The sequence below is a fragment of the Dipteris shenzhenensis genome, chromosome 14 (assembly GCF_047967505.1).
Source record: "Dipteris shenzhenensis isolate YYH24624 ecotype China chromosome 14, Dip_SZ_1.0, whole genome shotgun sequence".
NCBI classification, from domain to species: domain Eukaryota; kingdom Viridiplantae; phylum Streptophyta; class Polypodiopsida; order Gleicheniales; family Dipteridaceae; genus Dipteris; species Dipteris shenzhenensis.
In genome coordinates, this window is record NC_141609.1 from 46,569,124 (window position 1) to 46,594,560 (window position 25,437).

The window sequence follows — 25,437 nt, forward strand, 5'->3', positions numbered from 1 at the left end:
AAGTTTACTAAATGGTGTGTGTAGTCTTGACAGTGACTCACGTGTCATGGGGATCTTGAAGGAAGGTCGATGGAGCCTCCACTCCAAGCTACTCCTTGTGAGAGCGTTGCAATGTGTTTCCATGATAGAAGGAAAGAAAGGGGAGACGGGAGAAGAGAGGAAGAAGGGGAGGAGAAGAGGAGAATGAATGGGGATGGAGTGGCAAACACAAAGGAAATAAGAGAACACCCAAAAACACTCTTGGAAGAGAAGAGGGAGTTTGTATTCCAAATTTGGTCGACTAAAGCCCACAAGGAGCATGGAGCAGACATAGGATGTACATTTACAGACAAGACCAGCAATAAAAAACATGTCTCTCAATGGTAATGTTCATGTCAAGGTGAGCTACTATGTTGGCTCCGTTGATTTCATAGGGTCACTTGTAAATACAACATTGTTTAAGGGATATCTCAACAAGAATCTCAATACAACATTTTTAAAGGGATATCTCTGAAGAAATGTGCCGTTGGATTGATGATAAAATAGGAGACAAATAAGTAATATGGCACTATTGTAGAAAGCCTACCTTTTGTGTTGGCACTTGCAATTGCCAAGTCTACTATGTCATGCCACATGTGTAAGCCATGAGAAGATTACCTTCGGGACATAATCATCACTACCCTAGTCAACTACCATAGCAAAAACCAAATGTATTTCAAGTGCTGCAAAGGATGAAAAAACTTTTGCACTCTCTACATCAATTTTCTTTCACAAGGTTCTTTCCTAGGACAACAATGGATAACGATGAACAATGATATAGTTCTCATTACATTCCACATCGACATGGCTTGTACTTTCACTGGAATGGTTGAGTTCTCACCGTCACCTAGAGCAGATAGCACAACATTAAAGCTTTAGGAAGTGTAAAGAGGGTGCTGAACTTTCCAAATATTGACAACTTACAATCACTCTTTCTTGAGCTAATTTAAGTGACTTACTAGAGTGGGTGGTGGAGGTATCATCAAAAGGACTGCTTCCAAATCCATTGTGAAAGTAGGGAGAAGATGCACCAATTCAATATGAGAGGGCATAATTGTTGTTACAAAAATTGAGCAAAAATTAAAATTAAACATGATCACAAATTCATGATTTACCAAAACCATAGAAACCGAGAACAAGGAAACAAGTGGGGGAGAGAAGAGAAAGAGAGAGCAACACTACATGGGGTCCAATCTGCCCCCCTAGATGGTGGCTCTTACTTCCCATCTAGAGTATTCATAATTATAATTCCAAAAAGAAAAGAGCCAATAATAGTACATCCAAAAGCATCCCTTGTGCACAATTAGAGGGATTGCTCAACATAGCTCCACGAGCTCAAAATATCACAAGGTTTAAAATGCCCTCATCCACAATTAGTAAAATAAATTAGCCCACGGCTTAATATTCATTACTATACAATATGGCCCATTGCCTTTGGCAACCATTCGATACTTCGATCAATCCAAATCACCTTCACCATCTCCAAATCATCATCTATACTCAAGCCGCCAATTGTGTTAGTTGTTGCAATCAGTTTTGATAAATCATCACACCAACTAATCCCAACCCAATTGTACGCTTGATATACATACATCAAAATACACACATTGCAACCAATTGCAATAACACCAGAACACTAGCGACATTAGTATTAACATGGAATCACCCACAATACTAACCATTTAACCTAGCAAAAACATAGGCTAGTTAGGCATCCCCAACTAAACCACACAAAGCATCCACTAGGACACCCACCGCATCCAGTGCGCTCCTATGGAATACTTTGCCATAGTCACACTTGACTAAAATAAAATAATTTCCGTAGCAAGAAATAAATTCCGTAACAAAAATCAAGCAATATGAAGGAAAGGCCAAATCAATATAATATGAAGAAGAAGGCACTCTGCTCTGCTTCATGACACTCCACCATAGGAGAACTATTGATGTGCTCATTGAGGATCGAGCTCAACACCTAGCTTGAAACAAGGCAAAGATAGATGGGTTCAGTCTCTCTAGAATGCTTGGTTGGAGAAATGAAAAGCAACAATGCAAAAAATAAAACTTGCAAAGCCATGAAGAATGTTCTAGAAAATTGTGAAGCACATGGAGCAATAATGGTGAATGTAGTGTAGCACATGGTGTAGTAATGGTGACTATAGTGGCATCACATAATGAAATGAAAAAATTTGATATAAAGAGTGGCCCCCATTCCTGGAAGCACCCAACATCTAGCGATATTTTGTTAAATGACAAAAGAGTTGTGATAATAACAAAATTTAATTGGGTGAAGGTTGCATTTAAGTGAATATTCTAAAACATTGTGGAGCACATGGAGCAGTATTTGGTGAGTGTAGCGTAGCAGATGGTGTAGTGATGATGAGTGTAATGGCATCACACAATGAAAGAATAAAATTGATATAAAAATTGCCCCCCATTCCTTGAAACACCCCACACATTTAATATGATGTGAAAAGATATAGTGAGATATCATGTTTAATGAAAAAATATTTGTGATAATAATGAAATCTTGTTGGGTGAGGGGTGCATCTAAGTGAAATGCAATGGCTTTAATGTGTTTCTCTCCTCCCATCATCATTCTTTTCAAAGGATAATGGCTAGTGCTTGATGCTCTAATGTCTTATGTTTATGTTGAATGTATAATGACCAATGGCTTTCTTATGGATAAAGGCTTATCCACCATACTCATGGCAATGCCTTAATACCTTCATGGATTTCTTTTGCTTACGCCTTAATGGCTTTTCCACAATGATCTTTCAACCTCTTCAAGTGAATCTTTTTTGCTGAAAGAAAGGAAAATATAGGAGCCCCTAAAACTCGGCTAGGGGCGCTAGGGGCGGCATTGGCACTAGGGGATCCTATTTTTGCCTTTCTTTAAGGCAATTATAGAGCTAAAAGATGTTCTCATGGAATTTGTACATAGAGACAAGACATGTTTTGATACAATTGGGCCTTCATAAAGGCAATAGAAGGAGCCCCCAAAGCTTGGCCAGGGGCATTTGTGCTAGTGCAACCTCTAGACACAAGCTCTTAGAAATCCTTTTTTTTTTTTTGTTTGCGACTTGAACATGCAAATGTTGAGCTTCAAAAACCCATACAAAGGAGGACCCCTAAAGCTTGGCCAGGGGCTACACTACTATAAGCATAGCCACTACCCAAGCTTTGGGGGCTCTTCTTTTTGTGTTCTTGAAGCTCAACAATGGCATAAAAGGCCGTTTATTATGGGGATATTTTCATAGGAACATAGGTCATAGATCCAAGGTCTTGACTGCATTGGAACATCATAATACAAGGCACCATAGAGATCACATTATTTTGTCTCATCTTCCATTTTTTTCTTTCAAGGAATAGTGCATATATTCTCATGATTCAATATGGCATCTTCATCTCTTGTGATTAAAGATACATGAAGCTTTGACCATGCCTGAAGAATATTTAATTTGAGTAGCAGGTGAATGGAATCATATATGATATTATGTATGGAGTAAAGTATGATATTTCAATGTCTTCAATGCTAGTCATTTGGATTTGTTTTTTCTTGGAAGGCCTCTTGTAACCCTCATTGTCATCTCTATAATGTTGGGTAGCCACTGCCATCTTCATTGCAATTCTCATTATTTGATGCATTCTTGATTTTTTGTGCTTGTCCATGATCTTTGTTTATTGGGTTTAACTTCAAAATAGGTGTGTCTTTTCACTTCAAATATTAAGTTCATGTCAAATGCATGGAAGGGCTTCTACTTAAAATGGATATGTTGTGATTTTGTAGGACCCATTCATGCTTGTTGCAGTGCATGCAAGCCTTGGTTTCATGATTGGATTGCTTGCTTGGAATTCATGATTCTTGTAGTCTTTGTAATGCTATTGCTTTGAATACATGCATGGTTAGAGTATACACCTTGTACTCATGCTTGGAGTGGATGCATTGCACGAATCCATGCTTGAATTGTAGGCTAAAAATGCATGCCTTCCACTTCCAAGTGCTTTGAATATATGGTTTTAATCATTAAATTGCTTTTCCTTTCAAGCGTGCATGATTGGAATTCATGCTTAGAGTGCTTGCTTCCAATGGAAGATGCTGTGTATACCCTACTTCAAATTCATGCTACTATTCAAGATCATTGGCTTTCAAGACTAGAAGCTTTGAAGGGTTGGATACATGCTTTGAATGCCTAGAGGGTTTGGTTTCATGTTTTCACTTCTTTGTACTCTCAATGCATGCTTCATGCGGACTTTCAACCCATGCTTGCAATAAATGTTTTCAATACAGGATTAGAGTGCATGCTTAGAATTCATGCTTAGAATGCATGCATGGAATGCACTTGGAATAATTACTTTCCAATACACGATGCACATATCCTCAAAATATGCTTCTGATGCATGCTACTAAACTCTGCAATGCTTTGAAGATGATTGATTTGAGTACATACATAATTAGAGTGCATGCCTTGAATTCATGCTTGTAGTGCATGCATTGAATGAATGCAAGCTTTGAATGCATGACTTCCAAGTAGTTCAAATGCATGCTTCTAATCATTACATTGCTTTGTACAACATACTTAAAATGCATGCTACTGCTATTGAGGATTGCTACCTTCCAATACATAAGCTTTTAAGAGTTGGACACATGCTTTGAATGCTTGCTTAGAGTTCATGGTTTGATTTCATGTTTTCATCGCTATGTAATCTCAATGCTTGCTTCATATGAGCTTTCAAATAAATACTCCCAATATAGGCTTCCTACACATGAAGCAGTTCAATATGTGATGCTTTTTCTTGGGTCAGCATGTGAGTAGGTGGCAAGTACTATCAGCTCAGGTGCTCTTAAGTTTATGTCCTTTTTTAAAATTATTATTTAATAAATTTTCCAATTGACTAGATTGGATATAGCATGAAATGGGGTCAACAAGAGCTATGAGTAATCGTGAGAGAAAATAATAACCTCTCTTATGTTTATTTGTTTTGTTACTCTTTTTTGCTTCCAACATCGTTGAAGAATGCATTTCATTTGGCTAGGGATTTGGCTAGGGATTAATAATATTTAATCTGATATTGAAACTTTGTTCCTGAATTGGTTAATAGGAATATCAAAGTTGTCTCAAGTTGTCAATCTCTTCAACAAGGATCGTGACCAGGCTTTTAAGGAGCTTTAGATGGCCTCTTGGCTTTAAACACCAAGTGTGTCTTCGTCGACTATAGTGAAGAATCAACTCTTTGATCAAGTCAAAAGGAAAAATCTCCAGAGATGTTATTGATGACATAGCATTATATTTTGATAAGCTTACCATAGTTTAAGTAGCACCATCTACAACTTTGGCGAGTCAAGAAATTATATTTGAATAGTTTCTAGGTCACTCAGAAAGTGTTTAGTCCATCATTCATGACATCAATTCATCTTTTTCACAATTTAGACCTCTGATTGAATGCTCGACCGTATAAAGTTATGTTTCTCACTCTCATCTTTTCAATTTTGAGCTAGAACGAAAGAAGATCATGGATTTCTTACAAGGCCCAAAATGACCTCTAGGATTTGTTGTACAATCAATTGTTTGTTTCATTGTCCTTAAGCCCCTGAATCCACATCAAGAATCTTGCCATTGAGCTTGAGGGTAAGATGACATTACATGGAAAGAGGCTAATCCAATACATGTAAGACAAAGAACAAAGCACGAGGTAGAGTCAAATGCAAAACAAAGACTGGAACAAAGTGTATGATAGAATGAGTAGAAGCAAGAAGCACAATGTAGTCTATAGAGCAAACAACAAAGTGAGAAGTAACTTTAGAGGCTCCATTCTACTTTAGATCAACTGAAAGGACATGCAAAAAGAAGGAAGAGCTAGCCACCATGGCAAGAAATCGGGAACATTGATCAAGAAAGGAGAGTGGTAGATCGCCCATCCTCTCTACATCCTTGTTCATCATGCAGAAGAGATATTGAAAAGTAGTCATGAAGGTTCAATTTAAAAATCTACAAAGATTTAATTCAAAAGGCTATAAAGGCATTGTGTACCAAAAGGTAGATCATGTATTAATGAAGGGTCTAGTCATCCTATTACCTTGATCTTTTGGGAAACATAGATTAACACCTCAATCCTCAAGATCTTCTACATAATGCATGGTTCAATTGAAGAAAGCTACAAAGAAATGATGTACCAAAAGGAAAATTTTCTATATTACCTTGATTTTTCAAGAAACCATAGATCAACACCTCAATCCTCATTCTATTGTGTCATGCAAGGGTTGTAGTCACTAGGGGAGGGGTGCGAGGAGAGTCAAACCTTTGTATTCGGAGGGGGGAAAACAAAAAGAGGAAGGTCTACAAATAGTTTTTCTTAGTTGAAACATGGGCTAATTCACTGAACATAGGTAGATTCATTAAAACAAACACACACACACACACACACACACACTCCCACATTGCAACAAAGATTAACAAACCCTCGATAATTTGTGAGTTTTTCTCGCAATTGGTTTGTACTCTTTCACATTGGGCCCTGCACACTTAGTAATATAATGCTTACTATCACCTTAAAAATGGCATCTTATACATGGAGCATCTCTACTCACATCATTTTTTAAAGCCGGGCATCTTTATGGGATGCAATCGTCTTGTGTCTGTGCCACCAAATTCCACATAGGATCAAGTAGCTTAGTTGGTTTCTGTCATGTACTTTGGGCTATTTATGACACACTTTAGAGGTTATGTAGCCATGGTTACTATAACTACCACAACGCAACAATTCCTTCCTGTATATATAGAGCCTAGGTATGATAGTATTCCCATGAAAGAGAGAATATCTCAAAACCCTCCTTTACATTCATCTAATCCCTGATGATGCAACCAAGTCTAATTCAAAGCACACGAAAGCCTATATTCCGCACTTGTGGAACGTAGAATTCTAGACTTAAAAAACACCTTTTAAACTCTAATTTCCTTCAAAGAATTGCCCAAGTCCCGATACTAAAGAGGTGAAAGTCTTCACAATCCCACAAACCCAGATGTGTAAAACACCCCCTAACTCCAATCTCTTTTAAACCCAAGCCTCAATGCTAACAAAGTAAGAGCTCTCAATCCCAAGAAAAAAGAGATGCTCTACACATCCTGTATGTTGTATTCTCTTTCTTAGAGTTTGTGTGTGTTCTGTATTTTGAATGTTTAGTGACAAATAGCACGTGTGCATGAGAGCCTGGGTTTCCAACCATGTCTCTCGATAAATTCAATGCACATGGTGTAAAACACTTTTTATATATCGAGATGAGAGTTCAATTGCATGTTTCACATCTTAACTATAGTGCTTAGATAGAATAGACAATGCGTGTGTGTAGATAGATACACATACACGCACACACTCCAACCATGTCTCGATAATTTCAATCCACATGGTGTAAAACACTTTTTACATATCGAGATGACAATGCAATTGGGTGTTTCACATCTTAACTGAAGTGCTTAGATAGAATGGACAATGCGTGTGTGTAGACAGTTAGACACACGCACATGCACACGCACACGCACATGCACATGTGCACACGTGTGCGCAATGCCCACATGCACGTGCATCCATGCACACACGTATATGGTGTGCATGTGTGTGCACGCACGTGCATGCGTGTATGTGCGCACATATATGGGGGTTGTATGCGTGTGCGTGCATGCATGCTTGTGTGTGTTGTGTGACGGGCGAGCACTGTTTTCCACCCTTGGAGCACCAACTCAATATGTATTATGTTACTACCCTTGTCCAAAATTGGGGGTATGGGGGGACAAGGTCCATATAGAATATGCATGGATTTCCTGCAAATTTTTAAAATATGGAAGGGAGAAATATGAAGATATTAGGTCCCCCCTCCTACAGAATAGAAGGTATTTACCTTGAAAAATATGCAAAATTTCATGATTTGTATATATTTTTCATAATATGTGAGGCCCAAGGAGGGAGGTCTTTTGGATGAGGGCGGATCAAACAAAAAATACACTAAAATATGAAAACCCATCTCCTTTTAAAATCATGTAGCTTTTTCATGTGTTACCCAAATTTCAAGGTGTAAAAGATATGTTTGAAGCTCTTTTATTGTAGAACACAAGCATGCTAATTTGACTAATTTTTACTCATGGTTTTGGTAAATTCATCTCAAAGTCAAGATTCTGATAGGTATTCTTATCAAAGGGAGTTGGTGCCCCAAGCTTCCACCCTTGGCCACTTTGGTTGCCATCTGACAGGAAAGTTTTTACACCCTACACGCCAATTGGGAGCGCGGGACATCATATTCTAGAGTGACTACCAGAAGACGAGTATGCTTGACTTGCATGCATTTTCTAGATTCTAACTTCACGTGGGATTCAATAGTTGTATAGTCCTTCTCCATGGCTATTAGCCCCTATTTCAGAGCTTCCCTAGACAATGAGTTGGGTTTTCCGTAAATAGGCTGGTTTTTCTTTCAGGTAGTATCATGTTATTGTTTCCTATAATTAGCGCCTTAGGGATAATGAAGCAAGCTATCATTAGTACCATGAGGACATAGCTTCAACAAGAACTAGGGATAATGTTGAGTCCCTAAAGTGAAGAAATTCAAGAATGAAGCAAAGGACAAAAATAAGGCTAAGGAAAAGGATGAGTTGAAGGACAAAGCAAGACAAAAGTTTGAGTTGAAGGGACTAAGCCCTAGTAAGCCTCAAGATCGAGGGAGCTAGCGATACAAACACATCAAGCAAGGTGGTTGAAAGTCACACGGGACCCCGCCACAAGTTATAGTAATAACGTCATGGGAAAGTCTTGGTAGAATCGCCAACAATCAATAGCAATAGTTTCGGCATCATTAGGGAAAATCATTCAGGAGAGATTCCTAGCTTGGAGAATACATCAAGCTTGATGGAGGTGGAGTACTTAGGTACTCAATTTGTAACCAACACATGCTGTTAGAGATAAATGTCTTACATAGGGTGCGTCATTTATACAAGCAAAAACCTACGAGAAGGTCTATCGACCGTGTTTTTCAAGTGGTTTTTTTCCCTAGAACTAGATCCCTTTATCATAAAAATATACAGAATAGTCACTCATTCACTTTCACATAACGTAAATTTTATTATTCATAGACATCCTTTGTGCCTCTGTTATTACCTAAAAAGAGTTTTGAAAATTAAATTCTTTAAGAAACATCCTTATAGTCACTCTCAATGCACATACATAATTACTTAGCTATTAAAACGTTTGTATCAATATGATAAGAGCTTTCTAGTGCTTTTATAGCATAAATAACAAGACATTTATGAATACATTTCTAAAGAAGATAAAATTACTATAAATAAGTACTAACTTTGGCCTTTCATATCTACTATCATAAAATACATGTAGGATTTACAACCATATATGCAAGATTTTGTAAAATATAACCTTGTAGATGTGCTCAAATGGCATTTTTCAATCAATTAATGGCTGAATGACTATATTTGGACATTGTATGTGAAAGTTATGACACTTTTAAAAGTGTTGTCTAAGGTAGTTTCGCCAGTGAAACTACCTTGGAAGACCTACTTCAAAGGGGTTTCGCTAGCAAAATTACCTTGTACAGCTTGATTCAATGAGGTTTCTTTGGAAAAAACCTTTCATGAAGATGGGTTGAGAGAGGGTTTTCAATTTCACTCCCTATTAAGTAAAAGTTGTAAGAAGGATCATTAGGGAATTTTTATAGATAAAAATACTCTACATGTGGGTTTCTTCAAAAGCCATCCCATTACATTATTCACCAAAAGATTTTTGTATCAAATAGGCATTCCTATAATACTTTGCATATTTCTAAGTGAAACTATGTTTTCTTCTGATCCATTCTTGCCATGTTGTTACATAGTTGGAAGCTTTTTTTTCCCCTTCACTCGTACGCTCGAAAGGTTTCACTCAGAAAATGGTCCTCGCCCCTTACATATAAGCCCCCTTATCATGAGAAGGACAATGAGGTAGATGATAAACAATCTTCAACCTTCCCCATAATGCCAACATATGAAGTAGTATTCAGCCTTCTCACTGATGCTGAAGTACAAAGATGTATTTGGCTTCTTATGAAACCTAAATCACATGGGTATCCCAGATTGGGTTTCGAAATGCATCTCAGATTTGATTTGGATGACAAGTAAACCTCTAGGTAACCTGAACTATGTTTCAAAAGGTAAGAGTCCCACATTGGATTCAAACAGCAAGCTAACCCTCCAAGCATCCTAGTTTGGGTCCCAAAGTTAATTGTCTCGAATGACTACTGAAATTACAAATTAAAACATTGATTTAGGGGTTGGCTCATAAACAAAAAATCCAGAGGTCATCTCTTCACGATTCTCTAATAAAATTTGTGGCATTGACCAACTGACTAACACCACTGCCATTTATAAGATGGTGTGCAAGAAGGGAGCTCTCAATGAAGGAATTGCAGATGGGAGATGAGGCTTAGTAGTGTGCAAGACATGGCTTAGCCATGTGCAAGACGTCACAAATCCACCATCCAACAACTATGAAGCTTAGTAGCAAGTGAACACCCACAACCAAAGCTACTAAGCTACGCTAAGCTTGAGTGACATGCTAGTAGTCGCACAATGGATGCTAGAGCAATGGGCTAGAAGTCACACAATGAGAGCCCTTGTGTAAGGGGAGTCAAACTATCCAAGGAGCTGTGAAGTTAAGCGAGCACAAAAAATCCTATTGAAAGGCATGCACGATCAACAACATCTATTCAAAGTTGCAAGGAAAGTGTTGTATATTCTAGTAGGGTCAAAATGATTGAACCTCTTTGAGAGCAACATGTAATCAAAAGCCCATTGATAGCTATGTAATTATGAGCCCCTTGATCAAGGAACAAAGTGATGTGATCTTCAGTAATGAATTCGGCATTTTTTCTTAATGTGCATCATTCCACTATATTTGGTACTAATCGAGTGTAGGGCCAAAGAGAGGCTTTTGTGTTGTGTTGTCAATGAGTTTTTGCTATGTTTCATTTGAGGGTGATTGGTCATGATCTCTGACACAGTATCAAGAGTCCCCATGCTTTCTAACATGGTATTAGAGTGAATAGTGATATCTAACATGGTATTATAGCCTTAGTATTAAAAGTCTGCATCAACCTTGAATGAAGGCATCCTCTTGTTGAGGAAGCTCAATGATTAATGCTACCCCATTCTCACTTTTTCATTTCTTTATTCATGGGTGTGGACTACCCCCATATATGTTGTCTTTCTATCTTAGGATATATCATGCTTAATTCTCTCCTCTAAACTTTGGGAGATTGTTTGGAGATGGGCATGGATGACATAGATGCTTACAGTGGCATGGACTACTCCCCATCGTGGAAAACACATCTACACTTTCATAATTGTATCTTTTTAAATACTATCTTTCCTTGAAATAGTTCTTGATATCTATATGTCCTACAAGCATGGTCATCACATGAACCCTTAAAAGAGTAGGTCCATGGATCCATTTTCTAACCAATTGTTGTTGTTGCTGTTGCGAGTTGATCTCTTGCTACTTTCACCTTTGTGATGAAGTCCTACAGAAAGATCCGTATCATGAACAAGCATTAAAGCTTTTTTGTTCACCTCAAATGTCTCCTTGAGCACCTTCCACGCCTCTGCTAACATTTTGCTACTTATATGTGTGGAAGGATAGCGTCCACGGTCGTGCCGATGATGATTGCCATGGCCTCTGCATCCCACACTACCCAATCTTTCACAACAACAAGATTTGCTGTAGTGGGTCATGACGTCCACAACGTTCGTGATGTCCTTGGATCTCAACTCCATTCTGGTAGTGATTTGCCATACTCCTTTGACAATAAGGTAACTATAGACCTTTATCTTCCAAAGTGGTTGAGTTAGACACATTCATCTTTTCGGTCTCCGTGAATCTTGGGCATCAACCGGCCAAGGCGAACTTTCTTACTTTGGTACTTAACTCATATTTGTCTTATAGATTAAACTTAACAAAACCATGACATAGTTTCTGGGTATCTTAAGTAGTTTTTAACAAATTTTTAAACATAGAATTCTCAAGATCATAAAAGATCCAAGTTAGTTATTATAATCAAAGTTGAGTTTACTAAGCGAGTTCATCTTCATTGAACCATAGACTAGGTACCAGACTATAAAGTGCAATATTTAGAACTCACCACTCAACCATAAGGCACTGAACTCATCTTTGCATTTGAGGACATAAGGAACGTCCATAGCTTGACCCTAGCTTAGTAGACCATTGTGTTCCATACCGCAACAATCCCTTCCATGAAGGAAGCATTGAACATGCTTGTCAGCTAGTTCCATGTGACTAGCAGCTTTGGTGTCTATAGACGTCATATAAATGATTCATGATATGAGTAGTACACTACATGGTCATTTTCAACAATCTACTCAACTTAGCAAACTTGTAGGAAATCGAATTTTGAGTGAGCAAAGGTGGCTCATTACTGTGTTAGTGTCATCTCTGTGCCATTAAAAAAAAAGGAACCAAAAAGGATCTAACATGTGGTAGAAGATTAACAATTATACACCAATACATCTAAAATCTTTATTGTTCTGTTTTGATATACTGTGGTGTGAAGAAGAAAGATTCATGTTTTGATATACTGTGGTGTGAAGAAGATTCTTGTCTTTGATATATTGTGTTTGATATACTGTGGAGTGAAGAAGGAAGATTCTTGTTTGGACATACTGTGGTGTGAAGAAGATTCCTGTGATATCGGAATACAAATCTGAGGACCGGAGCCAATACAAAGGTTGCCTTCGAAACAATGATACCTAATAGAGGGACGTGCCAAGCAAGCTAAGGAAGAACGTAAAAAAGTTAATAAAAAGAAGAGTTATAAGCGTGTTTTTCGTGAAAGTGGAAAAATTGGTGTGTGCTCTACCCAACCTCAGGTACGATTCTAAACCCTAACCCTAATTTAGAGTTCCGTTCCTCCTTCCATGGCAATGCTTTGCCCTCCACTCCATCCCCTTCCCCGAAGAACTTCCTCATTCTTTCAACAAAACACTCACTCCTTCACTTCTTCCTTCCTTTCATCTTCCCCTTGCAGCAATCTTTCTGTGCAGCTGTCCACTCCTTGTCGTCTTTCTTGCTCAGCCCGCCTGGCGATGGCCGGGGATGTCCTTCAGCAGAATGGTGAACATACGGTAGGCTTCCTTGTCTCGCGAGTTTCAGTGAAAGTTTTCCCCTTGATTTCCGTCTGCTGCCCGTGTAATTAGGCCTGTTGACATCCATTCAGGCTGCTGCTAGCGGCGGATCCGTGCGCCACCAACTTGCAAGGCTCGTCAGAGAGTCTCTGGCCGCGACATTTCCTGAAGAAGGTGGTATGGAGCCCATCGTGGCTGCATGCACTACTAAGTTTGGGGATTATCAATGGTGCGTTCTGACTCTGTTTTCACAATTCTGTACGTGCTGATATTGCGAATTTCAATGAATCATGGCTCACTGTTTTTTGCAGCAACAATGCCATGAAGATTTGGTCGACCATAAAAGGGAAAACTTCGGACTTTAAGAGTCCAAATGCAGTGGGCCAGGTAACGGTCCTACTATCTCTTTTGCGCTGAGTTAGTGTTATTCGAGCCATGACATCGAAACAAGAGCAATTTTTCCAGACCTCGTATCGTCATCGATGTGTAATTGTCGACACTTTCTCTTGCAAGATGCATATAAAGTTCCCAAATGAAGGCAGCCTGATTCATGGAGCTTTCTGTTTTGATAATAATCCACCGATCCCCAAATTAAAATTGGATGTACAGAACGTTCCATTTAACATTTTACTTTCTCTCTTCAAAGAAAGTGCACTTGATTTAGACATTGGATACGTGAGGCACACAGCTGGCTTGTGGAACCTCTCTCTTTTGATTTAAGCACCGAGATACCATAGTGTGCTCCTAAAGAATGTGTATACAAAATGAAAATGGCTATCAATTCTCTATCGAAAATCTAACTTTTGAATGTAAAGGTTTTTGCCTCTTTGAGGAAACAATCAAGACGCCTAGACTAATGGAACTCGGTGTATCTGCTGTAGAGTACAAAGTAGAGTAGCATATGGTTGCAATTAGAACTGCCAGGGGGTTGAATGTTATAAAGCACCAAATACCAATCTAGCTGACCTTTTAATCAAATTTATGCTTGTTTTTTAGCAATCTCTAGATCTATCAATCTAGAGATAGTCACGATAGCTAGGATTGGTTTACACCCTATGTCCCCACTTGGAAGTGCAGGACATCGGATTCTAGAGTGATTGCTGAAAGACAGACACATTTTTACAAGGCTTGGCGCATTTTCTACATTCTTGTGCCGTGAGGGATTTGTTGGTTGTGAGTCCTTCTCTCTGGTGTTAGCCCCTATTTCAAAGTTTCCCTCCAGAGATGGCCGTTATCCCGAGGGCTGACTAGTTTCCCACATGGAGGGGAGACAAATTCACTTATGGACTCCCCACCCTTTGTATCATGTGTACATGACTCACTATTCCTCCCCCCACTTGGCACCAACCACTCCTATTTGAACTCAGCATCTCGATTGCCATGCCAATCGCAAGATGGAGACCCTTTTGCCTCTAGTCATGCCCTTGATGCCGTATATATGAGCCACTTGACTTGTGGGCTATGATCTCGCTTGGTGGTGATGCAGATCTTACCTGTCTCAGATGTAGCTGCCAGATCATTCCATATGACCTGCTCTGCATCACATCCCCTAGTTGGGAAGATGGCCAAGAACCCATGGTTTGATGAGGAGTGCCAATCTCACCTCATGCCTGAGTGGGCTTTGGGGCTCTTGACAACGCTTGAGGTGTAGCACATCTCATGCCGCCTAGCATGCCGAAAGAGGCAAGCTTTCCTCTCACAAAAGATGGATGAGGCAATGCAATCATTTTGAGGAGAGCACCCTACCATTGCATCGGGGCTTCTCCCCGAGGGAATGCCATCATAGATCCTGGTGCTTGGCATACATACATGACATCACTCTACGATGTCCTGACCCAAGCACCTGGATAGATCGCATAGAATGTGGAAGTTGCAGTGCGTCGGCTCCACAATCGGAGAGCCGACATAGTTTTGCTTATCGAGGGGAGTTGCTAGAGATCGTGCAGTCCTTCACTTATTTATGAGTAATCTTTATGAGACCAGTTTTCACGATCGTTCATGTAGCTAGGGCATGGCTTACATGAGGTTAAGGAGTTTGAGCCTTTTTGCACTCTTCCAAGTGCTACACAAACCAATGCTTTAACCCATTAAATTAGTGAAATGCATGGATTTCTAGTTCTTGACTAATCCTAGTCTCTTCTGGGAGTTCCCACTCTTCTCTTTTATCAATGCAAAGCAAAAGGAAACTAGATTTGCGGCAGGTTGCCTTTCCATCGTGGAGCACGAACTACTAACTCTAAATTGAAGTTGAATCCTATTATTTTATCAAACTTTTCAAGGAAAAAAGCAAATGAGTAAAATAGTGGACATGAAACGCGACGCAGGGTCCGTTAGGACCCAATCCTCCCTGCAAATGTCAGTGGTGGTAATTTATTATTGATTTTGTGATGTCCATATTTCGAAAGCTGAAGTCCAACAAATACATGAATAAGGCGATACAGTAACTGATCCTCGTTGCAGTTTATACAATATTATCAGGTTGACTATTAGTCGCCCTTCAATCTTGCATCCATCTTGGATTTCTTGCTCTCTTGCATCGATAACATGCATTAAATGAGAGGAATGTTGTAAGAATTCAGACTAAAAACAAGAAATTTTGAATGGATGAGTAATTAAAAATATTTATATTATAATATATAATATATAATTATTACAACCACACAGTGTGGGCGGGGAGGCGGCACACTTCCTTTCTCAAAGAGTTATAATCGCAAGGAACAGGCCCTTCCCTGGGTGTCGAGATAACGCCGAGAATATAAAGGCCAAGAGTATTAGCGATGAGGATAAGTCTCACGAATGGATAAGAAATTGGCATATACTTGAATGTCAATAGTCGTAATCGTAGTCGAACGTCGAGAAACAATATGTCAAAAATGTGCCAATGTGAGCCTGAGAGGATTTGTGCGTGTCCGTGAGTGAGATGATTCCAACATGCTTAGATTGTTCAGCAGACTCTGGTCTGCACAAAAAGACAACTGTCATTAGAGGAAGAGCACGTAACATTCTCACTCCTCTTAGCGAGTGTTACGTGGCTCTCCAATCTCGGGAAAATAAGAGTTTCATCATTGTAATAAGTCGAGCTTTGAGGCTTGTCAATCCCAGACATAACTCTTCATCGTAGTCCACATGTAACTCTTCGCAGTGCGGTAACCAAACGTGTCTCCACATTTGTCATGTGCACGGATTGGTATCCGAAGTGTACTGGGTACACAAGACTAGTTCAGGTAGCCTGGGGAGGCTTAGAGCTAGGCAGGCTTGATTCTCGGGTTGAGTGGCAAGAGTACGAACCAGTTAGAGGTCTTCGCTATTTTCGGCGCTTGGGGCCCGAGTCTATATAAGGGGCCCAGAGGTTCAGCTCTCAGAGAGTCGAGGGGAGCAAGTCTCGTTCCCAGGTGCTAGGTCTGATCCTGGATTGAGTTGCGGACGCGCGCCTGCATCATAGCGTAGCCTAAGGCCCAGCAGCAGATCCCAGGCTTCACAGTGCCACTTGGTGGTATGGGACACTAGGCTGGTTAGGATCTGGTTGGGAGTTCGTGCCAGTAGCTCAGCTCGTGGCTCGGAGGGGACATCTCCTGATTCGGGATCACATCCCGTAGATGTCATGGTTGGGTGGCGAGCAGCCTGCTCAGCTTCCTCACGTTGGTGTGTTCTTGTGTTTGCTTGCAGATCAGAGGTTTCAAGAGTGCTGGGGATGTGTCAGTTGGTATCAGAGCCAACTCCTGAGGTAGGAACTTCTGTTTCAAGAATTTTGGACGATTTTTTCCTCTAGGTATGCCCTAATTTCGAAATTCATGTTTATTACCCTGCACGTGCCTTATGGTTCATGGTTAAGGATGGCGGTTAGATGGGGAAAGAAGGAAGGAGAGAGAGAGAGAAAGGGTGAATTCGCAAGTAGCAAGGTGGAGTGGAAGAGAGGCCATGACAAAGGTCGTCAGTAAGGGGAAGAGCTTGGGAGCAGTTCGTTAGTTGTAGGAGTTGGCGCAGGAAAGAAGTAGGAGCGAGTTTCAGAATAAAAGCAGAGAGCAAGGACGGGATGGAAGGCAGCGGGCAACCTTCAGGATGAGAGTTAGGGAGCGGGTATTGATGGCTGGAGTGAGGATGGAGGTGCGCAGCAGATGACAGTCTCGAGGGACTGGCTTGGGCGCGAATCAGGCTGGGGAAAGCTGCGTCCAAATTTGGGCTTGGAAAGCTAAAAAAAGCAAAAGCCCTACCAAAAGTAGGGGTCTGTTTTTTTTGACGTGCAGGCTGCTATAAGCCTGGAGTATGGCGCTCTTTGTTCAGGCGGCCATCTCGCATGCTCTAGTTCGCAGTCCATGAGTGCGCATAGCCAACCATCCACCCGCCCTCACCTAGTATCACCCGTTAGCTCAGGCTGCTGAATCGCAACTCTGAGTAGGAACATCCCTTCTCTCATAGCCTTCCAGTTCGCCATCTTGCTGCTCCTCTGCTTCAACGCTCTCCCCTCTAACAAAATGTCCAGGCAGATCGTTGTTTGCTGCCTGCTTTGGGATTCCGTTCTCTGCTGCCCCCTCCTTTCCTCACGACTCTCTCCTTTCCCTTTGGCCTTCAGAGCTCCTTCACTCCACATCCTTTATGGCTGATTCTGTAGACCCTGAGCTTGCGATGGGAGACCAGGATATGAACTACCATGTGGAGGATGACCAGGGTCTCTACGATGATCTGATTACGAAGAAAGCCTTCAGTGAATTCACCACTGCTCTTGATGGCAAGTTTGAGCAAGTTAACACGAATCAAACAGGGTTGACAGAGGAACTCCAAGGGATTCATACTACACTCACACTTTTGACTAGCACTGTTCAGGCGCTCACGCATGTGGATGCCATGGCTTCAGTGTTAGGTCCGAACATCACTCCAGATCCTTTTCCCGGAGACGAGAAGTCTCGTACCAAGGAGGTTGTTGACACTTGGTTGCACAAGTGGCAAGTACACTTCCAGTTTCACCCTTACCCAGATGAAAAGAAAATACAGCTTGTAGTCGGGTTTATGTCAGGAAAGGCTTTATTGTGGTGGAAGGAACTCCAACCCAAGTCTGCAACATGGATAGAATTCGAAGGGGTCTTCAGGAAAGAGTTTCTGAAGGAGAAAGATTACGATATCGTAGGCAAGCTCAAACCCTCGATATGTCCAAGCTGAATTTGACTTTTGAGGTTTATCTTCAGAGGTTTCGGGATTTGCAAACCAGAGCTACAAAGATGGATCTAGTGACCTTGTTAGGTTTCTGTGTGGATGGTTTGCCTGACTCCTACAAGTTACAGATCAAGAACAACTAGTGTACCACGTTGCAAGAGGCCATGAATTACGCGCGTATTTATGATGATACCATGGCCAGTGCAAAGGGAACCACAGTTGCCGACACGGGTGGGAAGAACAAGAGGAAGTTCTTCCAGTCTACCACTGGTATTGGGGGGTCGAAGTCTATAGACAACGCCTCCAAGAAACATTTGACTCAGGCGAAGAATGGTCGTGCTCGTTTCCTTCGTACCTTGAAGCTAAAGAAAGAGGGACGTTGCTTCATCTGCGAGGAGCGGGGCCACACTAAGAATGATTGTCCTAAGCGCAAGAACCATAAGCAAGCGTTGGGATCGAAGCTCCAGGCGGGTTTGGGTACCAAAGCTAAGGGAGCTAATAAGTGTCGATGACAGGTATTTCTGTAAATGTCATTACCTGCCCACTTTCTTGTAATTGCACTTTTAATACTTCGTTATTTGGTTCCCATGATCTTTTCCGAGTTTATGGAGAAGTTAGGGACCAAAGAGTTCACATTCTCTTTGACCCGGGCAGCTCTCACAACTTTGTTAATTACAAACTTGTGAAGAAGATGGGGCTGTCCACGATACCTAGCGATCACACCTATGAGATGCAGCTTCTAGCTGGGAAGCAGTTTTGGGATCGCAAGATTGAAGCGCTATCTATCCGGATTCAAGAATACACAGTGGCTCTTACGTGCTATGTCATGCACTTGGAGCATGTGGACTTGTTAATCGGAATAGAGTGGTTTAAAACCCACGATATTCGGATTGGATGGAAGGACCATACTCTTTCTTTTTTGGATAAGGACACCCAATTTTGTATTCAGTGTGATAATATTCCCTCTTCTCAGGGACCTATTGTATCTGCGATGCAGCTTCGGAATATATTAAACACTTCTCATTATGATGTCTATAATTGTGTTTTGATTCCGCTTTCTTCATTTGTTTTTTTGGATAAGGACACCCAATTTTGTATTCAGTGTGATAATATTCCCTCTTCTCAGGGACCTATTGTATCTGCGATGCAGCTTCGGAATATATTAAACACTTCTCATTATGATGTCTATCAGTGTGTTTTGATTCCGCTTTCTTCATTTGTTGTCTCTGTAAATAACAAGAATGATTTAAGTGTGTTTGAACACCGTGAATTGAGAACGTTGTTAGATGATTTCATGGATGTATTCTCTGCTCAACTGCTCGAAGGTTTACCTCTAGAACGGGCAGTAGACCATCGCATAGATTTAGTACCTAGGGCTCAACCTATTAGTGTTCCACCTTATGGGATGAGCCAGCTTGAGGAGGATGAGTTAGCTTCACAGGTACATGATTATTTGAATATGGGCTATATTCGCCCAATTAAATTACCTTGGGAAGCACCTGTCCTCTTAAGAAAGAAGAAAGATACTTCATGGAGAATGTGTATAGATTATAAACGATTGAATAAAGTGTCAATTAAGAATCGATACCCTCTACCTCGTTCCGATGATCTAATAGACCGTTTGGCCGGAGCGAAGTATTTCACTAAGATTGATTTGCGAACGGGTTATCACCAAATCCGTATGTATGCTAAACACATAGATAGAACCGCATTTCGAACTAGGTATGGCCACTACGAGTTTCTTGTATTACCTTTTGGTTTGACCAATGCTCCTGCCACCTTCCAGCAAATGATGAACGATTTGTTCCGAGATTTTCTGGGCAAATTCGTTGTAGTGTTCTTAGATGACATCTTGGTATATAGCCGAATGCTAGAGGATCACATAGGACACCTCCGGATTGTCTTAGTTCTTCTAAGACAGCATAAGCTCTATGCCAAGATGAGTAAATGTGACTTCTTTATGAAGGAGATCATTTATTTAGGACACAAGATTTCTTCTGAAGTTATTAGCATTGATCTGGATCGTATCCAGAAGGTTTTAGAATGGCCTATCCCTCAGACTGTGAAACAACTTTGTTCTTTCCTAGGATTTATGGTATTTCTATAAAATTCTGCGCGTGATTATTCACACATTACGGCACCCTTGACAAACATATTGAAAGGTCGCGGACGCAGGTCTAGTCAGCCGATCTCTTGGAATGATGCATTGAACAAGGCTTTTGAAACCTTGAAGTTAGCTATCAAGGAAGCACCAGTTCTTGCATTACCTGATCCTACCCGGCCTTATGTTTTAGAGGCCGATGCGAGTGATTTTGCAATTGAGGCAGCTTTATTCTAAGAGGGCAGACCTGTAGCTTTTGAGAGTAAGAAGCTAGACGACACCCAATATTGTTGGTCCACACTAGAAAAAGAACTCTATGCAGTCGTGTATGCCCTGAAGGTTTGGTGACACTACTTGTATGGTTCGAAGTTTCTTGTATTGACCGATCATCAGTCAATCAAGTATGTGTGTGATGCGGGGACGGAAAGCTAGATGGGCAGAATTAATGCAAGATTTTGATTTTGAAATACGTTATCGCAAGGGTTCGTTGAATAGTGTGGCGGATGCCTTAAGTCGAGTCAAGTTTGTAAATGATGCTATGTCATTTACGGAAACATCCTCAGACCTATTTCAATCCTTGAGAGGGCTTTGCGCAATTGATAGTCATTTCAGTTCTTATTGGCAGAAAGTCCAGGATGGGAGCTCCATGGTTGACCAAGACTCAGGGATTGTGCCTCCTACGGTACACGCGGCGAGATGTCAGTGGATGATTAGGAACGGCTTGCTGTGTGCCAGATGTTCTGGAACTTCGGTCCAAGATTCTCTGGGAGTGTCATGATGCTCCTAGTGCTGGATATCCGGGTATACATCGGACTCTGTCTCTTGTGAAGCATACCTTTTATTGGCCTAAGATGCGTGCATTTATTGAAAACTATGTGGTAGGTTGCCAGGTTTGTCAGGTTACTAAGGCAGAACGCCTTAGAAGCGCGGGTTTATTACAGCCATTGCAAATTCCATGTAATAAATGGGAAAGTATTTCCATGGATTTTATTACTGGTTTACCTCAAACGCGCAAGGGTCATGACTCCATTTGGGTCATAGTCGACCGTCTGACAAAAATGGCTCGATTCTTACCTACTAGAACAACTATTTCAGCTGATCAGCTGGCTCACGAGTTTGTGGACCACTTGTTTAAGCTGTATGGTTTGCCCTCTGACATAGTCAATGACAGGGACTCAAAGTTTACAAGTACCTTTTGGACACTTGTTTTTGAGAAGTTAGAAACTACTCTAAGTATGAGTTCAGATCATGCACAATTCGATGGCAGTACAGAGAAGATCAACCAATTGGTTGAAGATATGCTTCGGGCATATGTTTGTAAGAGATCATGGGAAGATTATCTACCTATGATAGAATTTGCTTATAACAGTGCAAAGCATTCGAGTACTAGTTAGAGTCCTTTTATGCTTATGTACGGGTTTCAACCTAAGTCACCAGTTATGGTTGGGTTAAAGGGAATCCAAAATGATGCTGCAAAGACCTTCTTGCTAGACATGCAGGAAATGTTGCAATTTGCCAAAGAGTCTATTAGAAGTGCCCAAGATCGGGACAGATTTTATGCTAATCACCTAGAGAGTTCTCTGAAGGAACGATGATATATTTGCGAATTCCCAAGGAATCCAAGAGTCTGACTACTGGTTTGGTTCCGAAATTATCTCCCAGATGCTGTGGTCTGTTCAAGGTTATTAAAAGAATTGGACCAATTGCATATCGACTAGAATTGCCTCTTGATGTTAAAGTACATCCATTATTTCATGTCAGTAGACTGAAAGAAGTAGTGGGTGCGGACGATCAACTTGTTTCTCCTTAAGAAATAATAGAATTTACAGATTTGACTTTTATTCCAGACGAACCTGAGTGTATCCTTGAATTTCGTGATAGACAGATTCGTAATAGAACTATCACGGAATACAAGATGAAGTGGAAGAATTGTGTTGAGGAGGATGCAACATGGGAGACATTACAAAACCTCCAGAGGACATTCCTAGGTTTTTAGCGAACTCAGGAGTGAGTTCTTAGAGGAGGGGAAGTATGTCATGTGCACGGATTGGTATCTGAAGTGTACTGGGTACACAAGACTAGTTCAGGTAGCCTGGGGAGGCTTAGAGCTAGGCAGGCTTGATTCTCGGGTTGAGTGGCAAGGGTACAAACCAGTTAGAGGTCTTCGCTATTTTTGGCGCTTGGGACCTGAGTCTATATAAGGGGCCCAGAGGTTCAGTTCTCAGAGAGCCGAGGGGAGCAAGTCTCGTTCCCAGGTGCTAGGTCCGATCCTGGATTGAGTCGTGGATGCGCGCCTGCATCATAGCGTAGCCTAAGGCCCAGTAGCAGATCCTAGGCTTCACAGTGCCACTTGGTGGTATGGGACACCAGGCTGGTTAGGATCTCGTTGGGAGTTCGTGCCAGTAGCTCAGCTCGTGGCTCGGAGGGGACATCTCCTGATTCGGGATCACATCCCGTAGATGTCATGGTTGGGTGGTGAGCAGCCTGCTCAGTTTCCTCACGTTGGTGTGTTCTTGTGTTCGCTTGCAGATAAGAGGTTTCAGGAGTGCTAGGGATGTGTCAACATTGTCCCCTACTTGTAAACCGCCAAGATTGTGAGCATGCGCTTTAAGAAACAAAAGAGTGTGAGGATGTGTTTGAAGAAAACAATAGAAAGTTATAACATATATGTAGAACTATCGAAACAAGGAATACATAGTTACCGATTTTTATTAACTTGATATATTGCAGGAAGTATTCACGTGTCGAAATTAGTCTATTGTAGCTTAAATAAACATTTGGTGCTAGCTTTAAAATACGGTATTGAACAAGTACAAAGCAATGGATTTGGACGCCATCATTACCTTAGTGCGTTCTTTGGTTGATTGGTTCAACTAGTTTTTGGCTATTAGTGCATCAATCACTGCATTTTTCACCAAGTAGTGATTCAACTACAAGCTCGCCAAGGTCTCGCCAAGGTCTTGAGCTTGCAGTTACGGCCCCATCTTACTGACATCATCCACGACACAGACGGGGTTTGTCTAGGAGCGCAGCATCCTAGACAACATCTTCACTTTTTGGGAGGCAGTGGATTGGTCCAAGGAGGAGTCATAGCCGTTGGCCGTTCTTCCCTTGGATTTTGAGAAGGCGTATGACAGGGTGGAGTGGTCCTTCCTGGAGGGTACTATGCATAGCCGTTGGCCGTTCTTCCCTTGGATTTTGAGAAGGCGTATGACAGGGTGGAGTGGTCCTTCCTGGAGGGTACTATGCATAGATTGGGTTTCTCCGATAGATGGATCAGAGGAGTTTCAGCGCTCTATGCGGGGAGCTCTGGCCAGATGCTTATTGGAGGACACACGAGCGACCTTTCCTCTGTCGTGCTCGGTCCGCCAGGGCTACCCACTCGCTCCCTTCCTCTTCTTGTTCGTGACAGAGGCTTTAGGCTACTACTTGAGATCATAGGTGGCGGGTCTCACAGGGTTGAGGCTCTTAATCCGACAGGAGGAGGATCTTTTTTACTCTGAGTTTGCATATGACACGGCCTTGTATGTTGAGGGTACCACAGTGAGTTTGGAGAGAGTTAGGGGAGCCCTGGCTATCTACTGCGAGGCCTCGGGTGCGTGGGTCAATTGGACAAAGTCTACAGGTTTCTTCACGGGTCATGAGGAGACACATGAGATCCGTGAGTGGGGGAGTGATTTTGGCTTCAGATGGATACTGCGGGGCCAGAGATCGAGATACCTCGGTTACCAAGTTGGTATTGATATTAAAGCAGAGCAGCAGATTGCTCCAGTCCTTGAGAGCGTTCGGCACAAGCTTCTCTATTGGAGCAAGGTGAGTGGCAAACCAGGTCCTTCTCACAATGGTCTGGTATATCATATCGCCTCTTGCTGGTGCTTTCACAGAGGATGCATCGGGCAGCTCCGACGGTTGGTTCGGAACTTTCTTTGGGCAGGATCGGACGGCAAGCGGAACACTAGAGCCCAGGTCGCTTGGTAGACGGTGATGCAGAGCAGAGCCCTTCTAGGCAAGTTGGTTGTTCGCGGCCTCACTCCAGGTGCAGAGCCTTGGAAGCTCCTCTTACAGAGAGGGCTTCTCAGGAACACCCCACGTACCGGAGGACAGTGGCAGCCTTCACACATGTGGATCTTCTTAGAGGCTTTCCTTACAGGAAAGAGTTTCCCTTTGATGCGGAGCCTTCATAGGGTTTGGCAGAGACTAGTAGGGGGTCTCATTCGCGCTCCGCCCAAATGCAAAGAGGAGTTTGAGCGTCAATCCCTTATGTGGCACCCAAACATCCGAGATCAGGAGGGGCGTATGCTTGGATAGCCGACGCACATTGGTTGGGCATAGTGGGATAGTGGCCAGGTCGGGTCTTTTGCCAGATGGAGCAGATTATCCATGGAGGCAGAGGCGAGGCTCGGTGTCGTAGCGCATCTGCGAGGGACAAGGCAGCGGATGAGAGAGATCGATCTAGCCATCCCCGAGTCCTAGTGGGAGGGACTCCACGCTTGGAGGGACAGCACTTGGCTGGTGTAGTTTTCTTGAACTAGTGTCCCTTTAAAGATGATGATGCAGAGAGGTAGAACGCATAGTGGGATAGTGGCCAGGTCGGGTCTTTTGCCAGATGGAGCAGATTATCCATGGAAGCAGAGGCTCGGCTCGGTGTCGTAGCGCATCTGCGAGGGACAAGGCAGCGGATGAGAGAGATCGATCTAGCCATCCCCGAGTCCTAGTGGGAGGGACTCCACGCTTGGAGGGACAGCACTTGGCTGGTGTAGTTTTCTTGAACTAGTGTCCCTTTAAAGATGATGATGCAGAGAGGTAGAACGCATCTCGGCTTCTACCGTGTAGGTTGTGGAGGCCTACTTCACCCGCTCACTGAGAGGGACCTTGAGATGGATGAGAGTCTTGATGGGATTCACTGGCAAATGATTAGAGTGGTGGGACGTTTGGGGAAGGAGTGGCATATTGACCCTCTCAATATTTCGGAGGAGGATGCCCCTAGATGGCGCCTTTGGCTAT

The 25,437-nt window shown here is 41.9% G+C and overlaps 1 protein-coding gene across 2 annotated transcripts in view; it reads left to right on the forward strand.

The window, feature by feature from the left end:
- The first annotated feature begins 12,885 nt into the window (after nucleotides 1-12,885).
- LOC147894724 (arginine--tRNA ligase, chloroplastic/mitochondrial-like) overlaps nucleotides 12,886-25,437 on the forward strand; it is a 61,409-nt gene continuing 48,857 nt past the window's right edge. The window contains exons 1-4 of one of the 2 annotated variants that reach the window (XM_087384430.1): nucleotides 12,886-12,929; nucleotides 13,088-13,184; nucleotides 13,277-13,413; nucleotides 13,496-13,571. In XM_087384430.1, the coding sequence (XP_087240556.1) occupies nucleotides 13,146-13,184; nucleotides 13,277-13,413; nucleotides 13,496-13,571 (252 nt within the window). In that variant the 5' untranslated portion in view covers nucleotides 12,886-12,929; nucleotides 13,088-13,145. The other variant, XM_087384429.1, reaches the window with a different exon arrangement.